A 19,549-nucleotide genomic window follows, 5' to 3' on the forward strand; every position below is an offset into this window, starting at 1 on the left:
GGGGCGGGGCGCGCGGGCGCCCGCGCCGGAAGCGGAAGACGCGGCGCCGGAAGTGTTGGGATTGTGGGTACTTCACTGTTTACTTCCGGCGGTGTGTAGTCCTGTGTGCCGGGGCGAGGGGGGCGATGGCCCTGGAGACGGTGCCAAAGGATCTGCGGCATCTGCGTGCTTGTCTGCTGTGTTCGCTAGTCAAGGTATCCGTCAGGGCCCCGGTGGAGGAAACGAGGGTGGTGGAACGTGGCTGGGAGGCGGCGAGGGGCGGGGCGGGACCCGGGGGAGAAGCTGACGCGTCCACCGCGGTTCGCGTCTCCAGGCACGCGGGCCGGGCTTGGCGTCTGCCGCTTCGCAGAGCCTGGAGCCGGAGGGCCCCGGGAGGCAGGGGGGATGCCGTTGAGGGATTCGTGGGAGAGGGCGGTCCCCCACCGAGGAGACGAGGGAGAGGAGTCTGGCAAATGCTGCTGGGAACGAGAGAGAGGCGGAATGAAGGCAGAACTTACTGACAGTGGGGTCGCGGGAGCGGGGGGCGGGGGCGGTGTCTGGGTGAAACAGAAGGAGCATAATCGAACCTTTCTCTTGGTGAGGTGGAACCGTGGAGAAAACCACTTTCTTTGGCACTAATGTTCCTCTACACTACCTACCCCCTCCCTCACTCTCCAGACTATTGACCAGTTTGAATATGATGGCTGTGACAATTGTGATGCATACCTGCAGATGAAGGGTAACAGAGAGATGGTGTATGACTGCACCAGCTCTTCCTTTGACGGGTAAGCCTCTCTAGATTCGGGAATTTTGGTTGACATTTCCCCCTACCCGGCCAAGGAAGTAAAGGAGCAGGCTTTAAAGATAGGACCGTGGGCCCGGTTCGTCTCAGAGTCAGTTTGAGACTCACATTTGGTCTGTTGTCCAGTACTGTAGTCACTGGTCATAGGATGGCTTCTGAACACTTGCCATACGGCTGAACCAAATTGAGATATGCTTAGTTGTAAGTACAGGCACTGATTTCAAAGGCTTAGCACAGGAGAAAAGAAGGTAAAGTACCTAGTGGAGGTTTGTTGTTGTTTTTTTTGATTAGTATATGCCCAAAGCTCGTGAAATGCCTTGCCTATATTGGGTTATGTGTTGCTTAAGTTCACCTTTTTTGGCTGCTAGAGAAACCTGGAAGTGGTTTTGTGGCAGCTTAGGGAGCCCCTGGTGTTATCCATGCAAGGAGGCTGTTGTGACTACCCCATGGTCATATAATCTTCCAACACCTGTTCCTTCACCTATGTACGTTTCCCACCACCAGTGTCTCTAGTTTCCTCCTGCTACCCCCTCTCCCAGCCTACCTCTATGGTAGGCACTTTTCTCTCTTCCTTTCCTTCTCCCTCTCCCTATCCATTTACTTTTCCCTTTTTCTCTCCCTCTCCCTCCTTTCCTTTGGACATTATGGTTTGCAATACAGGTACTAAAAGTAATCCCTTAACTATACTTTCAGCACTCAGTTTTTGGGGCATGTTTATTCTGAATACCCCAATCTGCTGAGAGGCCTGGAGAGTGGTAGATACTTATTTACTTTGTTGTGTGTGTGTGCGTGTGTGTGTGTGTGCGTGTGTGTGTGTGTGTGTGTGTGTGTGTGTGTGTGTATTGGGGGGGGCACATACTCAGTATTGGTCAGGGCTTACTTCTGGCTCTGCTCTAGGGAATCACTTGTGGTGGGCTTGGAGGACCATATGGCATGCCACAGATTGAACCCAGTAAGCCACATGCCCCAGGTGGTAGAAACTTAGTGTTTTTGAAATCATGAAGATCCTTTTTGAAAATGAAGGGACACTTAGGTGTAGTAAGTGTTAGTTTATTGCTGAAAAAACTTGTGGTATCTCTAAGAGGTCCTTTAAGAAAAGTATTCTGGGCCATAGCAGTAGTACAGCAGGTAGAGCACATGCTTGCACACAGCTGACTGGGGTTCAATCCCTGGCACTACTTATGGTCCCCAAGCCTTGCCAGGCGTGATCCCTGAGTACAAAGTCTGGAGTAAATCCTCAGTACCACCATATGTAGCCCCAAAACAAAAGTGTTCTCCTAGCAAGATGATTCAATGGAGAATTGAGAGGAATTTAAGTGACTACATCTTCGTCTTGGGCTCAAGATTAAGATTACTCTTGGGTTAAAGTTCCTTTAAGGTGGGCTGACACCATTCCTTTTTAAAAATTTTTCCCTTAGGAAAGAATAAATGGTTAAAAATTATGTTCTCAGATTGGTGAGAAAGCAGCTAGAGCTCTTGCTTTGCATGTGTCTGATCTGGGTTCAATCCCCGTCATCCCATATGGTCCCCTGAGCACTACCAGGTGATATCTGAGCACTGCCCCAAAACAAAACAAAAAAAATTATGTTCTCATGGAATCTTTACTTTCTGCACAGGCATGTGCACTGGTAACTTCAGTTTTCCTTCATTACTTCTGTGCAGTAGTGATAGTGATTCAGGTGTACAGTATCACTGACCATGCCCAGTGCCAACTGCCCTACAGGTAGGAGAGCCCTAGACTGACTGTTTCTTTTCTCATCTTAGAATCATTGCAATGATGAGTCCAGAGGACAGCTGGGTCTCCAAGTGGCAGCGAGTCAGTAAGTGTCTCTCCTTCTCATGAGACATGTTGTCCCTTGGGTCTGATGGGGGGGAATCTTAAGGCGGTGTGAGGGTGAGAAGAAGGCTGTAGGAAGGATAAGGAAAAACCTCTTGTCCTGTGTCATTAATACTTGTCACCCAAAGAAGTGCTCTCATGGAATTATAGCTTCTCTTTTTTTTTTCTCTTTATTTTTCTTTCTTTCTTTCTTTCTTTCTTTCTTTCTTTCTTTCTTTCTTTCTTTCTTTCTTCCTTCCTTTTTTTTAATCTCTTTCATTTTTAACAAAAGTCTCCATTTGATGTTTTGGGTTTTTTGTTTTGTTTTTGTTTATTTCCCAGGGCCACTCCCAGTGGTGCTCAGGGATCACTGCTGGCACTGCACAGGACCATATGCTGTGCCAGGGATTAAACTGGGGTCACAAGCATCTTACTCCATGTACTATCTCTGAGCCCCTGACCTTTAGTCTCAACTCTTTCTCACTGTAGTCTCTTCACTTCTTTTCTCAGGTAACTTTAAGCCAGGTGTGTATGCAGTATCTGTCACTGGTCGCCTGCCACAAGGTAATAATAATATTTTTAATAGTAAACTCTGTGGAAGCACTTCACATGAATTAAGTCTAATCCGCCTGAGGAAATGAGGCACAGAGAAGTTAAATAAATTACTGAAAGTTACCCAGCTAGTAATGGAGCACTATAATGTGTTCCCTGCACTCTGACTCTGAAACACTTTGATTTTGTTTTTTCTTTTTTTTTTCTGAAACACTTTGAATGATTATAATTTCATGTCATGAAACAATTTTTGATTACTTGCCTTAATCCTCTGGTATAAACTAATGAAATCTGCAGAGCAGTATAGAAACTGCCGTTTGATTAGGTCCTTTGCCCCCTGAAAGTGGAGGCTGAGGGCCCTTGATTATCCATCAGAGGCTTCCCTTACAGAGCTATTTCTTTTCCTGCTGCAGGAATCGTGCGGGAGCTGAAGAGTCGAGGAGTCGCCTACAAATCCAGAGACACGGCTATAAAGACCTAGCTGGAGTCGTGGTCACCATCCTTCTTGCCCCACCTTTCTTGCTCCTTATTTTCTGTTGTGGAACTAAATGGGCAGAGCTGCAGATTCTCCACACTCTCCAGTTCTGAAGCTCTGCTGACTGTCTGGAGAGCAACTGTCCAGAGAGTGGCATGATACGCCCTCCAGGCTGGTGTGGCCCTGGGCCATTTTACCACCTCCAAACTGCCGTTGGGGTGGGTGGGATATGAGTCGGGTGGGAGCTTGAATTGAGTTCCTGCGTAGGATGCTGGTTTTCCTACCCATTCCCAGAGCTGCCTTTGGGGCAGTATCATGGGTCAAATGTCAATAAACATGAACCTCTGGAAAGTTCTTAAAACAGATGTGTTGCCTCCCTCCTCTTTTCCTTGGACACATGAAGCACTGGTCCTGTGAGCATCTCCCCACAGCAGCGGAGGTTTTTCTGCTGTGCACCATCCAGCTCTTCGCCCTGTAGTGGAGGCCTGTGTAGCGTACTTGTGTGAGGCTTTGGGAAGGTCTCCCGGCCTAAGTCTCAGCAGCTCCGTGGCCTGCTAGAGTTAGTGTCTAGGCCTGTACCTCTTTGCCTCACACTGGCATAGCAGTTGTCCTTTAAGGATGTCGCGAGACTTAGTAATGTTCCCTGTACTTGTCTTTACTATTTACGTGGGGCTCCTTCACCCTCAAAGGGGATCTTGAGTGATAACCAAATTAAAGTTATTTGTTGGAGAATTTTTAATTTATCGGTTATTCTCATTTGCTAAAATTTCCACCAAAAGTCCTGGTTACTATCCCCATGTTAGTGTTCTGTGTCCTTGCCATCCATGAAACGAATGGGTACAGCCTGCCTGTTTCAGCCTCAGGATCCTGATTTTGAAATGAAACACACTATCATAAAACATTTTATGAAAGGTAAAATCCACTCGCTTCCCCTTTCTGAACCGCTCTTCAGTATACGTGCTATGAGCACAGTCGGTCAGATCCAGGGGGAGACGCAGACTTGTGAGCGCAGGGTGGTCTGACTCACTAGAGGTGCCCAGCCTCGTTTTGTCTTTTAGCCACCTGGTGTTGCTAGTGAGTCAGTTTCTTTTGTTACCTGTGGCCAGGGATGTGTGGGAAGGAGGGACAGATGCTGACTCTTCTGGCCTGCCTTGTTCTCTAAAAGGCTCATGGGAAGAGTGCTCAAATTGGCCCCGGCTACCCAGGTCCCCCAAAGAGGACTTTTTCTGATGTGTGATGTCTTCAGCCTCTGAAGGAGTGGCCTTACAGTTAGCCCCAAATCCAAGCTGAGTTTTTTATGGGACATGACTCTTGTGTCATAGAACACATCGTATGTGTGGAGCTCTGCGTTCCTTGCCACCCACCACAGTTTTTCTTCTGTGGTGACAAGAACTTCGAACCCCAGGCCTCACACATGCAAGGCAAGTTCTGTACACCAAGCTCCATCTCTGGCCTATGAATAGATTTCTAAGGATTTCCCCCGCCCAGCAGACCGAAAGCACTCCAGGGGAAGTAGTTTCTGCTCAATTCAGTCCGAAAGCCTTGGAAGCAGACCCACAGGCCAATAGCTGACAGAGGGAATTCGCGGGGCTTGTAAGAGTGCCTAGGCTGTGCCGCTAACGCCCAACTTTCACTGGCTTTCTCAAAAAGTCCCTTGGAAATCCCCAGCTGCTGTCCTTCGTGTCTGACCCGGACGTGGCTGCTTGGTGAGAATGGAAACAGTTGTGGGGAGGGGAGACGGGAGCTGTGTGCAAATAACCACACTCGGGCTGCCTCAGCCCCACGCGGAGCTGGGGCCCTAACTGTCAGCCTCGCAGGAAATGAAAGACAGGCACTAGTGGTTGTGGGGGAGGGGTGGCAAGTTGCAGGGACTGGATTTCACAGACATTGTGTCTCAGACTCTGCCTGCCACCTGCTTCTTGAATTTGCTTGCGTTCCTCTTCTCATCTTGAAACCCGTTTATGGTGCCGCTCGGCCAGGCAGTAGTAAGTGACGGTGCTGGAGTCCTGGAGCCTGAAGAAACAGAAACAGGAGTCGTTGTTGGTTCTTCAGAGCCCCTGAGAGTGAGCAGTGCTGTGTGGAAGAGGAGGGGCGGGCACTGGTATGGTCACCCTAAATTCTAGGCCACGAGGGCTACGTTCTGCCCAGTGTGTCTGCCAAAGGTCTGAGCCCTTTGCAGAGGTCTCCTGCCCAGTGGCTTGTCTCCCTTTGGTCTCCTGCCCAGTGGTTTGGCTCCTCTGCAGAAAGGCAAGGGTCTTGCCTAGTTCAGGACTGATAGCAGTGAGCAGACTGCCTCCTGGCCTGCTTTTTCCTTTTTCTCCACTCCCCACCGCTTTGAAGGTCCGGAAACTAGGTTCCCACAGCCCGCAGAGCTCAACACAGCCTTCAACAAGGCCAGGACTCATAGTTGTTGGGAGAGTTGGAACATTCTGATCTTGAAGGGAAAGTTTCTGCAACTACTGGGAATGTGCTGGTGAGGGCCAGAGAGCCTGGGGGCTTCTCTGTAACAGGATTTATTCCTTGGACCTGGTCGTTTTCAGCCTGTCTGTAATCTGGCTCGGTCTTGATCCCTTCCTTGAGAACCTGATCTCTGTGTATCTAAGTGTCACATAATGCTTATGAACATCAATATCATCCTTTATAAGTTTGGTTCATGTTTAGTACCAATAAAGCCTTTTGTTTAAACTGCCTTTTACACTTGACTAAACGGTTTTCATTGAGTTATCTTTGTTTTGCTTTTTGCGGGGGCCACACCTGGCAATACTCAGCGTTCTCCTGGCTCTGTACTTCGGGATCACTCCTGGCAGGACTCAGGTCCCCATATGGGCTACCAAGGATTGAACCCTGATCAATTGTATGCAAGGCAAGCACCTACCTTCTGTACTATTTCGCCAGCCCCTTTTAGCATTATCTTATTTGACCCTCACACTATTCCTGTGTCATAGTTAGCATCCTTCTTCAGGGAGGACATTTAAGTGACTTGTCCATGAGCCAGTAGTGCAGCTTTAGCTCCACTAATGTACCTACCACCATTTTGGTCGACGAACTGTTTGCAGTAGTTATGCCTGAATGTAGCATTTGTTCCATTCATAAGTTTCCCACAGAACTAGCATTAAGCATTAGCTTATTGTTGAGTGAAAGTTACATGTCCTACACATTGATGATCCAAATTATCCTTCTCCAGTTATGTACACATAATTCCCAAATCTAAGGCTGACCAAAGAAGGAGGCAAGCTAATGATCCTTGGCAAAGTTTGGGAAAGCAGTCCATTTCTCCAATTCCCATCTGACTGCACCTTCCAGTCAACTCCAAGAGCACTTACGCATCTTATGGGGGTCATGACCCAAGCCCATACCTTCCATTCTTTCCTCTGCCTCTTTGTTTTTGCCATCTGCCTCCATTTGAGGTGCAATTCCCACTCTAGTGGAACAGACTCCTGTGATGAAAATATAAGTTTCCAAGCAGGCATTGTCCTGACCGTACTGCATCCACCCACCTGCCTGACTTTTCTAAGTCATATCACTTCTCTCAAAATTTCCTCTCTAAAATTCAGGTGATCTTAAGCTGCAGAAAATATGGTGCTTCCCAGGAAGGAAGGGTAAGCAGAGTGAGGGAAAAGGACAGAAAGGATAAACGGGTTATGAGAATGGCACTTGAACTTTGGTGGTAGGTGTAGTGAGGATTTTACACACAGTTATGCAACCATACTTCTACAATTTATGAAATGCTATAAGCTAATGGTTAACTAATATGATTTCTATTGAAAAATAAAATTCTGTTGACATAACTATGCTTTTAGGTGGGGCAATAGTGACTACCAATGAAAGATGGAGTGGAAAAGAATTTGAGGGGCTGTTGGGTGCTAGGTGTAGTCTGTCTTGTTATAGATGTTAGTTAATATATGTCAGTGCACTCTGAGTAGTGGTTAAATTGTACTCTCTCTGTGTATGTGTGATATACTTAATAAATTCATGTAAAGGTGCAGTTCTGGGGTCAGAGAAATAGTACAGTGGAAAAAGTCCTTGCTTTCCAAGTTGATCAAAAACAACTTGGGTTTGATCCCCAGTACCCCATATGGTCCCCCAAGCCCACGAGGAGTGATTGGCCCCTAAGTCCAAAACTAGCAATAAGCTCAGAGCACAGCCAGGTGGGCCCCTGCTTCCCAATAAAATGTGTAGTTCCCAGCCCCTCCCTCTAAATGGTTTTGAGAATCAGATACATTAATTTTGGTAAAAAATAATTTGAATGCTATATGTTGCTAACTGCATAAGAAATTATCATTAGGGAGCTGGAGCGATAGCACAGCGGGTAGGGCATTTGCCTTGCACGAGGCCAACCCGGGTTCGATCCTCAGCATCCCATATGATCCCCTGAGCACTGCCAGGAGTAATTCCTGAGTGCAGAGCCAGGAGTAACCCTGTGCATCGCCGGGTGTGACCCAAAAAGCAGAAAAAAAAAAAGAAATTATCATTGGGGGCTGGAGCGATAGCACAGCGGGTAGGGCGTTTGCCTTACACACAGCAGACCGGGGTTCAAATCCCAGCATTCCACATGGTCCCCTGGGCACCGCCAGGAGAAATTCCTGAGTGCAGAGCCAGGAGTAACCCCTGAGCATCACCAGGTGTGACCCAAAAAGAAAAAAAATTATCATTGTCCCAAATTGTCTTCTAGACAAATTCTAAGTATGTGTGGCAAGAATGTCATCCCTGTAGTATTATTGAACAATTAGATGTTCTAATCTGTCATACATAGATTTTTCCAAACTGAAAGTTTTCTTCAAGCACTGTGACTTATTTATTTATTTATTTATTTATTTATTTATATTTTTATTTGCTTTTTGGGTCACACCCGGCAATGCTCAGGGGTTACTCCTGGCTCTGCACTCAGGAATTACTCCTGGTGGTGCCGGGGATCGAACCCGGGTCAGCCACATGCAAGGTAAATGCTCTACCCGCTGTACTGTTGCTCCAGCCCCAGTGTGACTTTTTAAAGGGGGGACGAGGGTGGTTTTGGGGTCACACCTGGCAGTATAGGAAGTTATTTCTGGTGGCTAGGTTCTGTTGGGCAGTCATCATTCCTACTGGTGCTCAGGAGATATTAAGGGAGTTGAACCTAGGTCTCTGACATGTAAAGCATGTGCTGCCGGCCTTTGGGTATCTCCCACCATGGCTTTTTATTTTATATTGTAATCCTTGTACTTTCATTTTAGGTGTGTGGATGGGTGATGTTTGTTTGGGTCACACCCAGCAGTATTCAGGGCTTCCTGCTGTCTTTGCTCAGGGATCACTCCTGAAGGTGCTCAGGGAACCATATAAGCAACCAAGCACCTTAATCCTGTGCTCTCTCTGGCCATGTTCTTATTTTTGGCCATATATGCTTTTAAAAATACATATTTCCTCACTATTTGAATATAAGATTTGGATAGGATTAACCTTTACTTGGCTAAAAGCCACTATTAGAAAACTGTTTTTGTGTCATGTTATGTGGTTCTGGGACTGATTTTTTTTCTACCTTCTGGGTTCACAGTGGCTTATCAGCTATCAGTTCTGTTCATGTGTGTGTGTCCCTACACTGTCTTGTTTAAATAGAGCAGGGGCTGGAGAGGGGCAGCAGGTAGCGTGTTTGCCTTGCTCGCAGCCGACCCAGGTTCAATCCCTGATATCCTATATGTCCTCTGAGCACTGCCAGGAGTGATCCCTGAGCATCACCTGGTATGGCCCAAGAAACTAATACATAAATATATAAAAATAAATTTTAAAAAATTAATATATAGGAGAGCAGACCATCACACTTAGTAGAAAAAATGGCTGTCAGGTGAGGCAGTAAGGTTTGGACAGAAGAAGAAAAGTCCATGGCTACCTCCTCCTCCTGGCCTGGGGGCTCTGAGGTCTTCTCCTGTGGGAGAGTGAGTCAGGAATGACAGGCTGTGAGCAGAGAGAAGCCAGATCATACATTGAACTCAAGGACTGGCAAAATCATGGCCCAGGCCAGCCCCTTACTTTGTAGGTAATAAGACAGTGGCCCAGAGATGGTCTTAGCTAACATGCCTTCAAAAGAGGGTTCTCCAGCTTGGTTTTGCCTCAAATACTAGGAGGTTTTAAGATCCCAGAAAATCTGCTGTAAGCGTAATGAAAATGGCTCTCTGCTGGTTAGCAAGATGACAGCATTTCGCACCAATGTAACGGATACTTCTCCCCTCAGCATTCCTGTTCCCAGCCCCCACCTCCTCACTGCCCACCTCCCAGCAGGATCTGAGAACTTGAGCCCCAGTCCCCCTTGGTGGGGGCCGTTCCACAGCTCGGGGGAGGGGTGTCTTTAAGAAGTCAGGGAAGTGGCATATTTCAAGTCCTATTTCAAGTATCTGCAGGTTCCTGCTTGTTCAGTTCTTTGTGCAACAAAGAACTTGAGGAAAGAGCTTCAGACGCTGGGGTGGTGGTACCCCAGCTTCTGTCCAAAATGGATTCCTTCTCCACCACTGCCAGCTGGGCAACCCTTAAATAAACCCATAAAATACCTGGAAGGAAGTTAGTGCTCTGGAGCTACTCCCCTGGAGAAGGGGTTTAACTGTCATCTAGGGACTGGAATGGAGAAGGACTGAGGGGAGAAATGCAAATCCAGCTCTGGAGAGAGGCCCCTAAGAGAGAAAGGAACGGCTGGCCTGGGCTGTGGTCACAGCAGGACGGGGGAGGCCTGAAGCAAGAGAGTGAACCAGCCGGGAGAGGCCCACAGGCGCTGCCACCGGGGCAGGCAGCTGCCGCACTGGCACTTTCTCTGGGCAGCAGAGGGGACTCACTTCCTCAGCCCTGCACCCCAGGGAGATGGGAAGTGGGCTCTAAGAGGAGGGTATGCGCAGGCCCCGTCCCCCATGAGTGAGCCAGAGAGAAGGTCTGTTTTGGGGACCAAGCTGACACCGGCTGGTCCCTCAGCCTTCACCCACGACCCCCTTCCTGCTAGATTCTGGAGGAGGCCAGAGTGGTCTCCTGGGGGCTCACAGCAGCAGGAGGCCGGAGGAGGGGGAGCAGCTGCCTGTGTTACAACCATGTGCTCCATCAGAGGGCAATTACTGGGCCCTAAAGCGGTAAAACACCCGTTACTGCTTTGATCCTGCTGTGAGGCACCGGTCCCTTTTCACAGATGAGAACACTGAGTTCCAGCTGAGTGGCTTGCTCTAGGCCAGTGGTCTGGGCTGACGACACTGGGGTTTCCGCCCAGCATCCTTCCGCCCAACCTCCAAAGTCTGCCCTGGCCACTGGGGATCCAGGATTCATCACCTGGGCAGGGGTCTTTTGCCCCCTGAGTCCTGTCCTGCTTCTGGTCTACTGAGCTCAGCACCAAAAGCACCCTCTGTGCTCTCTCACCCTCAGTCCTTCGTGGCAGGGCCTGTCTCCTCCTCACCCCCACCTCAGTTTTGCCCCAGGCCTCTCACCTCCTCTGGGCCCCCCACCCACCACAACCCATGACGTGCTGCCTGCGCCCATTGGCCAGCCTGAGAGCATTTGCCCTTATTTGGCCAAGCCAGGCCAGCCGGCGCCACTCCCCGCCCAGCACCTCCCTTCTCCCCCCCACTCCCGCCCCCCCAGGACTGTCTCTCTCACTTCGTCTTTTTGAGGTTTGCTTCTGGGGCCCTGGCAAGCGTCACTTCAAATGCACTTTCTGGTTGAGTCACTTTTTAACGGCTCCAGGGCTGCAAGCTGCTGGGGGCCCCCAGCCTTCCTGGGCAACCTTCTCCCTGCCTGCTTCATAGTCTGAGAACAGGGGTCCAGTGACCACTCATTGTTGGAAAAATTCCACCTCCCTCCTAACTACCTGTTTAGACACCCCCCCCACCACACACACACACACACACACACACACACACACACACCCCTCGACATTCTGGGGTGAGGGAGCTCTGCCCGGGCCCTTCCCACCAAACCAGGTTCCTGAGGAGACCGGGCTGCATTCTTGGCATGGAGGAAGGAGCCCCTCGTGGTCAGCCTGGCCCCATGCTTTGGGAGTACTTAGTGGACTCTGCAGGGGACAGAAATGGGGTGCAAACTATTGGTGACTTTTTAGGAAGATGAGTGACCTGGTTGGCTTTCCTGCTCCTCGTCTCTGGAAGGAGAACCTCTCGGGTCAGCGTGACGCCCCAGTCTAGATCCAGAACAAGGGGTGTTTCGCAAGGCTCTCGGGTGCCTGGGTCGCTCCTCTGCCCAGCTCAGGGGGGCTGTGGACTGAGCAGACCTCCTCCCAGCTCCAACTCTCACCACTCCCCTGCTTTCCCAGCTGTCCCTGAGAGGGACCTGCAGGAGGAACAGACACAGCAGGCCCCCCATCCTTAGCGCCTGCACCCAGCCGCATGAGGCGGGAGGTTCCACTTCTGTCCCTTCCCACCCACCTGCTTCTGTGTGATGCTGCGAGTGAGCTGCTCCTTCCTCCTGGGTCTTGGGGGCCCTCGTGCTCTTAGGGATTTTCTAGAGCTCAAACAGGGCCTTTGGCTAACCTCCATGCTTTCCTGGATGATGAGCAAAAAGACGGGGACTGAGACCCAAAGTTACACATTCAATAGTCACAGAGTTGGGCCTGTGCTTCTAGTCTCCTGCCTCCTTAAGGTGAAGCTGGAAGTATCCAGTCAGGTGTGTAAGAGAACACAGTGGATTCAGAGAGGTCACGACTTTCTCTCTCTCTCTCTCTCTCTCTCTCTCTCTCTCTCTCTCTCTCTCCTCTCTCTTTCTCTTTCTCTCTCTCTGTCACACACACACACACACACACACACGGCTCACTTGTAGCAGTTAAAACTGGAGCAGGTGCAGTCAGCCCTGTCCCCTGTGTGTGAAGGGAGCCAGGAGTTCATCTCTCTCTCTCTCTCTCTCTCTCTCTCTCTCTCTCTCTCTCTCTCTCTCTCTCTCTCTCTCCCTCCCTCCCTCCTTCCTTACCCCCACTCCATTTCCTTGTTATGTCTCTAAGAAGCCTTGTGAAAAACTCCGTTCCCAAGCTCAGGGCAGCCGTCCTCCTGCCGTTCCTGCCCAGCCCAGCCAGCCCTCTCTCTCAGACCAGTTTGCTGCCTGGGCTTGCTGCCTAAAAGGACCTGGATGCTGTGGTCCAGAGAACCAAGCCTGAGCCCCAGCAAAAAGCCAAGCAGGCTGGCAGGGTGCCCTTCATTACTTTGGCCGGAGCTAGGCAGGAGGGCATGAAGTAGGTCCTGGGTGCTGCCTGAGCAGTGTGGACAGGCTGGCAGAAGTATGCACCTTCTCTCCTTTATGGAGATTTCTCAGTACTCCTGCTGCGCCCCAAGTTCTGAGATTAGCCAGGGGAGCTTCCAAGGTACTGAGCTGACCTCTGCATGGACCACAGGCTATTTTAGGTTTTTTTAATTTTATTTTGGCTTTGAGGTCACACCCAGTGGTGCTCAAGGATTACTCCTGGCTCTACACTCAGGGATCACTTCTAGTGGGCTCAGGGGACCCTATGGGGTGCTGGGGATCAAGCCCAGATCAGCCGCATGCAAGGCAAACGCCCTACCCACTCTACTATCTCATCGGCCCCTGTTTTTGGTTCTTGAGGCACTTCCTTCACTCAGTGCCTAAGTCCCCACACTGTGGAATATTGATTCCAATAATCTGAGCCCCATTTTGCAATGCTGGGGGCTGAGTTTCCCTCCTTTGAAACCAGACTTGTCCAAATGCTAGTTAGCTCCTGGGAGGGCGGGTCTGCTCTCTTCTGACTTCCTGTTTGTGAGTGGTTAGGTCCTGCGGCTTCTCTCTTGTTGTCTCTCACAGGGCAGGTTATCTGGGCTGCCATCTCTGCCTGCTGCCAGTGAGGGCCCAGGCCCTGCAGCTGCAAGGGAAGGCTTAGCTTTCATCTGGGTCTTCACATCGGTTTCTAGGCTCTCCTTCCAAACGTTCTTCCACTCGACTCACTTCCTCCAGGAAGCCTTTTGTGAGACCCTGTGCCTATGAGGTAGCCACCTCGGCACCCATCAGTTGGACCCGTGGGCTCCTCCATCTCACCCGGGCCTAACTTGTTCTTATTGCTATACTGTCAGATGGAACATTACAAGAGGAAGAATATGTGTCGTATACTTCACCCCCTCACATTGGGAGCTCACTCAAGTCAGGTTCAAGTGTCCCGGCAGACCTGGAGCTCCAAACCAACTTGATAAGAATTGCTCCTTCACCCTCATGCACACAACCCTTGCCCTACATATTTGTGTCTTGCATATCAGATTGGGATGGACCCTGCGTCTTTCTCAAGCCCGCAGCCTCACTTGGCACAGAGTCGTCTGCTCCTCTGGATCAGCAGGGCTGGGAGGGACTGAGGGATTAGGAGCCCAGACCCCAGTGGCTTGTGGCCTGAACCTGGCAAAGAGCTACCCTCCGCTTTCTTTCTTTTCCTTTTTCCTTTCTTCTTCTTCTTCTTCTTTTATTTATTTGTTTGTTTGTTTGGGGGCCACACCTGGTGATGCTGAGCATGCTGGGCTTACTCCTGGCTCTGTGCTCAGGGATCACTCCTGGCAGTGCTCAAGGAATCATATGGGGTGCTGAGGATCGAACCTGGATTAGTTGTGTGCAAGGCAAGCACCCTGCCCACTATTGTAGCACATTATTCCCCACCCCCTGTATTATTTCTGAGACCCCCCCCCCACACACACACTCCCTCTTACCTTTCTCCCTACCCCTCCTTCCCTCTGCTACACTGAGCAAGAATAAGTGTGTCAGAACTGGAGAGAAGCTTGGAGGACATTTTATAGCACAGTCCAAGGGATCTAGGGTCACTCCAGGAAGCTTGAGTGAGCTTGGACCCACCACCAAGGGGCCACACTGCCAAACGGCTGAGTTGAAAAAAATCAGCGTTAATTCTCTCCCTCGCAAGAGGAATCAAGAACTTTCTTGCCATGGCTATCATCAAGGGCTGGGAGTCTGGTCTCTCTCATAGAGACGTCTGCGCTCTGAAGTGGACCCCAAATCCCTCTGTTCCCCCCTCCTTAGCTCTGGCTCCAGATACCCAAGAGAAATTTTCCCTGAAGGAGGCAGGGGTGAAAGAGTGTGGGGCTACCTCCCTCAAGCTGGGCATGAAGGCATGGGTGGGGTGTCACCACAGTATCAGTGTGTGTGTGTGTGTGTGTGTGTGTGTGTGTGTGTGTGTGTGTGTGTGTGTGTGTGTGTGTCCACAATCACTCAGTGCCTCCATCCTGGAGCCAGCCTGTGGGCTGTGCCTGCCTGGGGCAGAGTTTCTGGTTCAGCATGGGTCTACTCACCTGGGTGGTTCTGACTGCCTCCATCCTTATCAATCCCTGCCCCTTCCTCAATCATGATTTTGACCCAGGTCATGGTTTGTTCCTCCCATATGAGATGCAGCAGAGCAGGGTGTCCTTACTGGGTTAGCTAGAGCTTCAGGGCCTGGAACCCTACCTGTCCCTGCTCACTTCCATTTCTCAGGGAGGCCAAACATCTGCGAAAGCCCCAGCCCTTCCAGCAACCTCCTGACCTCAGACGCGCTGTGCATGCAGAGGCTGCATGAGACTCCTTCCTGGAAACGAAACTTAAGTCAGTGGTGGGCTTTGACCTTGGCGCGGAGCCCTGGTGATGGGCGTGCAGCCTTTGGTTCAGGAGCAGACCCTGGCTTATCTGCGGCCAGCTCAGGCTGGGAAAGGGGCTGGGTGAGACAACGGGGCAGGCGACACTGGCTCTGCAAACCTCGGGTGTCACTTGCCCAGAGAGCTAGAGAGTTGCCCCCCACCCCATCCTCTGGCTCTGAGGCAAAGGCCAGGAGGACACCCTGAGCAGAGAATGAGGAGTGGGGTGGGGGTTATCCAGAGGAGGAGCCCTGCAGGGTGGGGGTCCGGGAGCCCAGGTCACTGCACAACTTTGATATTCTTATCCTCTTATCGCCCAGGACAGCCACTTCCCCTCCACCCAGGCTCTGAAGCAGAGGGGTCTGTTAAAGGCGCACGGGGCCCCTCGCCTGCGGCTGGTCAGGCCATCCTCCTCACTGCTCTCTCTTCAGGCCCTCTGGAGAAAGGAGGGCCTGTTTCCGACCTCTGTCCAATCAGGGATAGAACCGTTTTCCAGGTCTCGGAGCACCTCCCTGTCAGGCGGGAAGCACCGAGTAGTTTCCCTTCCCTCTGCCGTGCCTCTCCAGTACTCTCCTGGATCCTGAATCTGAAAGTTCCCCCAAAGTCTGTGTAGGCCTGGCCCTCAGTGGGGAAACCCATGGCCTTCTGGGGAGGATCACAAGGAATTCTCACTCTCTCCTACCCCTGCAGCACCCACCCACCATTCCTCCATTCCAGAACCAAGCCCCCCACAAGGCTCAGAGAACATGGGGAAACTGTGGCCCAGACCCACACCCTGTGCCCCTCCCCACCTCAGGGCCCCTGGGATGGGCAGCTTCCTGCCTTCCCCATGGGGAAAGCGGGGGTGGCATGCAGGTGGGTGGGCCCCCTGCCCACATCCGGTAGCTTCCTTGGGACTGCTTTTCCCTCCGTTCCTACAGACCCTCAGTACCAGCCTGAGACCCTGGCCCTTGCCACCGCTCTGCCCTGCCGCCCTGGCCCCCCAAGCCTGAGGGACACGCAGAGGCCTAGTTCAGTGCTCATAGGTACCCCTGGCTTGAGTGTCTCCCCAAAACTGGATTCAGGCCTAGTTCGTTCGAGCTGGAGTTGGGGGAGGGGTGACTTTGTTGGGTGCTGAGTGCCGCTGACTGTGTGAAGAGTATTGTAATGTCGGCAGGGACCCCCGTGAGCAGCTGAACCTCCGTGGTCTCTCTGGGCAGCAAATAGAGGCGCTAGAGTGTGGTCTGACAGTGCTGTCCGAAAGTGAGAGAGTGTTTGAGCCTGGGGGGGTCACAGCACAGGGAGTTGGGGGAAGACTAAAGAAAGTCCTTTTCTTCTGTTGGAATGCAAGACTCTGGGTTCTGGGGGCCCTGTCAGGCAGCCCTTATCTCCCTTTAAACACCCCCAGACTCTGGAGCCAGCACCATGGGGGAAGGGCAGGTCGGGGTCCCGGAAGCCACCTGCCAGGGTGTGTGAGATGGTCCCATCGCCCACCCGCCACCTCCCAGCCTTGTCTCTGGTTTCCTGTCCGTGGGTCCTCCCCAGGGAAGGGAGGGGCGTGCTAATCTCCACTGTGGTGGAGGGGCGGGCTCCAAGACCGTTGGGCGCCCTGAGAGCTGACCCACGTGGCCTCGGGGTTATAAGCCCTGCCCGCCCTGAAGGGAACCCCACTTGGAAGCCAGGAGCACAGGGCTTGCTCCCCTCAGCCTGCAGCCTCAGGTAAGGACCCGAACCCCCTGGCTCCCTACCTCTGGGGCGCCTCATGGGGGCGAGGGGTTTGAGGGGCAAATCGTGGCTGGGATGCTATGGGGAGGGGGCCTCGGGAGCTTGGGTATCAGAGCTTCCTAGCTAACCTCTAGGTAAAGAGCAGCTAACCTCTAGGTAAAGAGCTTCCTAGCTAACCTCTAGGTAAAGAGCTGGTCGCTAACCCTCAGACCAGCCAGCCTTCCTCGGGGGCGAGCACCCCACAGTCCTGGGGCTTGACTTCTCTCTAGATCAGCAAGGCCAGATGCCTCCTGGCCCTCAGATGAAGAGAGAGTCTGAGGGCCCAAGGCCTTAAAGGACGAGGGCTAGAATGTGGGATGGGAACGGCAGAGGGTGGGCAGAAACTGCAAAGGGGGACTCGTTTCAGCGCGAGGTGCCTGAGTGTCCCCCTCCCGCCATGCGACAGGGCCGCCATCTTTTCTTTTCTTCTGGTTTGGGGGACACACCCAGCTCTGCTCAGGGCTGACTCCTGGCCCTGAGCTCAGGGGGTCAGTCCTGGCAGGGCTTGGAAACGAAATAGGGGGTGCCAGGCATCAACCCCAGGTCCGCTGTGTGCAAGGCAGGCGCCTACCCCCCGGTGCTATCTCACTGGCCCTGGCCGCCATCTTTTTGGCGCTGGCTTTGGGCACCCGCCCGCCCGCCCGCCCACAGAGCCGGGGACTGTCTCGTCCTGCACGGGCATCAGGGCCGGGGATGGAGAGGGGGCTCTGGCCGGTTCTGGAGGGTGGGAGGCATGGCTGGGAGGGTCAGAGAAATGGGTTCTGGGGTGAGGCATCTGGGGGGAAGTGTGGTCCCCACCTGGGAGCCCCTGAAAGGCGGGAGGGGGGTGGGGTGAGACGGGGGGGGGGGAGGGAGGGAAGAGGGAGCCAAAGAGGAAGTGGGGGGAGGGAGGTAGAGGAGGAAAGGTCTGGCGCCATGCTGAGTCACTGCCCACAAGGCCCAGGGCGGGCCCTCGGGGGGCCACGGAGCGGGGTGGAGGGTCCTTAGGCAGCCGCAGGGAGGGGGGAAGTGGGGTTTCTGAGCAGGTGTTAGGAGGAGCGGGCCTGAAGAGAACCTGCAGACGGACAGACAGACAGTGCAGTCACCCATAAAGTAGAAAGCACTACTAACAGCACTGGAGGGTGTAGTGTTTCCTACTTTATGGATGAGTGTACTGTGGGCTTCGGAGACCACGCCGCGGCCATGGCTCCACCGCCGCCAGCCTCCTCCCCGCAGGGGGTCACGTGTGACAGGTGAGCAGCCCCTCGGCACCCTTTCCCCCCCTCCACCCTGCCTGGGCCCCTGAAAGGCCTCCCCTGCACCCACACTGCCACTGCTCCCCATGCCCGTCGTCCGAGGAAGTGCGACATCAACTCCTCTGCCGTGCCCAGGCTGGGGAGGGCTCGCCATCCGGACCCACTGCAGCTGCGGAGAGGCCCCCATGTGGGGGACAGAGGCCGACCCAAAGGGGCGGGAAAGAAGGGCAGATGGAGGGGAGTGGGGAGTTGTGTCAGTGGCCCCAACACTAATAAAGAATGGACGTGCTTCTTTTCTGTCTGAGACTTTGTTGCCGGGGTGGGAGGCTGACAAACACATGGGGGCTGGGGGCACCCTGGGGGGGAGGGAGAATCACATGCTGCTCAGGGAAGTGGGTTTGGTCCTGGGAGTTAGGCCTGACCAGGCCTCTCGTAGCAGAAGGAGTCTGGGCTGGGGTGAAGTTCTCCCTGCGAAGCAGGAGAAGGTGCAGGAGACTGAGGCTCATGGCTGCCAGGGGCCCTTCCACCCGCCCCACTAGCTCGGGCTCTCCTCTGCCCGCCACCAAACTGAAGGCTGCCCACTTTCAGTTTTAGCTCAAGAGAAGTCTAGCAGATGCTTGGGTAGCGCCAACATACTGTGGCCCCCACACAAAGCATCTCCTATATAGGAGAGGGCAGAGGCCAGTATAGAAAGTAACCCCAGGGCCCATGCGTGCCGCCATCATACATGAACAGTGATAGACACAGGACCTATTACATAGTATACACACACCTCATGATACAAACACACATGTGCCCTTCATGCCTCCATTCAAGTACACACAGATGTGCACACAATAAAGACATTGGCACCAACACTTTTCCATATTGTGATCTTCCCATGTGATGGTATGTGTGCAATGGTACATAGTGACACAGGTGGTGATAGAGTTTTTGTTTGTTTTTTTTGTTTGGGGGCTAACCCCCCTGCAGTACTCAGAGCTTACTCCTGCGTATGTGCTCAGGGGTCAACTCTGGAAGGGCTTGGGGGACCACGTGAGGGGAACAAATCTGTCAGCCGTGTCCAAGGCAAGTGCTCCATACTAGCTCTCCAATCTTGGTGTCTACAGATATAAAAACATGTCATTGTTTGTTATACATATTTACATAACTTTAAATTGCCATTTTATGTGGTTTAAATGACATGCATATATGCATATATTACGACATATGTGGTTATATCTACCCTCACATCTATCACTGAGGGTAGGGTGTTTGCCTGGCACGTGGCCAACCCAGGTTCAATTCCTCCGTCCCTCTCGGAGAGCCTGGCAAGCTATGGAGAGTATCTCGCCCACATGGCAGAGCCTGGCATGCTACCCGTGGCGTATTTGATATACCAAAAACAGTAAC

General features: G+C 52.3%; 1 protein-coding gene across 1 annotated transcript; it reads left to right on the forward strand.

The window, feature by feature from the left end:
* The first annotated feature begins 43 nt into the window (after positions 1-43).
* SUPT4H1 (SPT4 homolog, DSIF elongation factor subunit) lies at positions 44-6,314 on the forward strand. Its single transcript, XM_004608633.2, has 5 exons — positions 44-194; positions 658-764; positions 2,546-2,601; positions 3,108-3,161; positions 3,563-6,314. The coding sequence occupies exons 1-5, from the start codon at positions 126-128 to the stop codon at positions 3,628-3,630; spliced, it is 354 nt and encodes a 117-aa protein (XP_004608690.1). The 5' UTR covers positions 44-125; the 3' UTR covers positions 3,631-6,314.
* The last annotated feature ends 13,235 nt before the right edge of the window (positions 6,315-19,549 follow it).

The sequence above is a fragment of the Sorex araneus genome, chromosome 3 (assembly GCF_027595985.1).
Source record: "Sorex araneus isolate mSorAra2 chromosome 3, mSorAra2.pri, whole genome shotgun sequence".
NCBI lineage: Eukaryota > Metazoa > Chordata > Mammalia > Eulipotyphla > Soricidae > Sorex > Sorex araneus.

Coding starts and splice junctions, on each gene's coding strand:
- SUPT4H1 (XM_004608633.2), top strand. CDS start 126: ATGGCCCTGGAGACGGTGCCAAAGGATCTGCGGCATCTGCGTGCTTGT. Junction 195..657: donor TGCTGTGTTCGCTAGTCAAG/GTATCCGTCAGG, acceptor CTCACTCTCCAG/ACTATTGACCAGTTTGAATA. Junction 2,602..3,107: donor CTCCAAGTGGCAGCGAGTCA/GTAAGTGTCTCT, acceptor TTCTTTTCTCAG/GTAACTTTAAGCCAGGTGTG.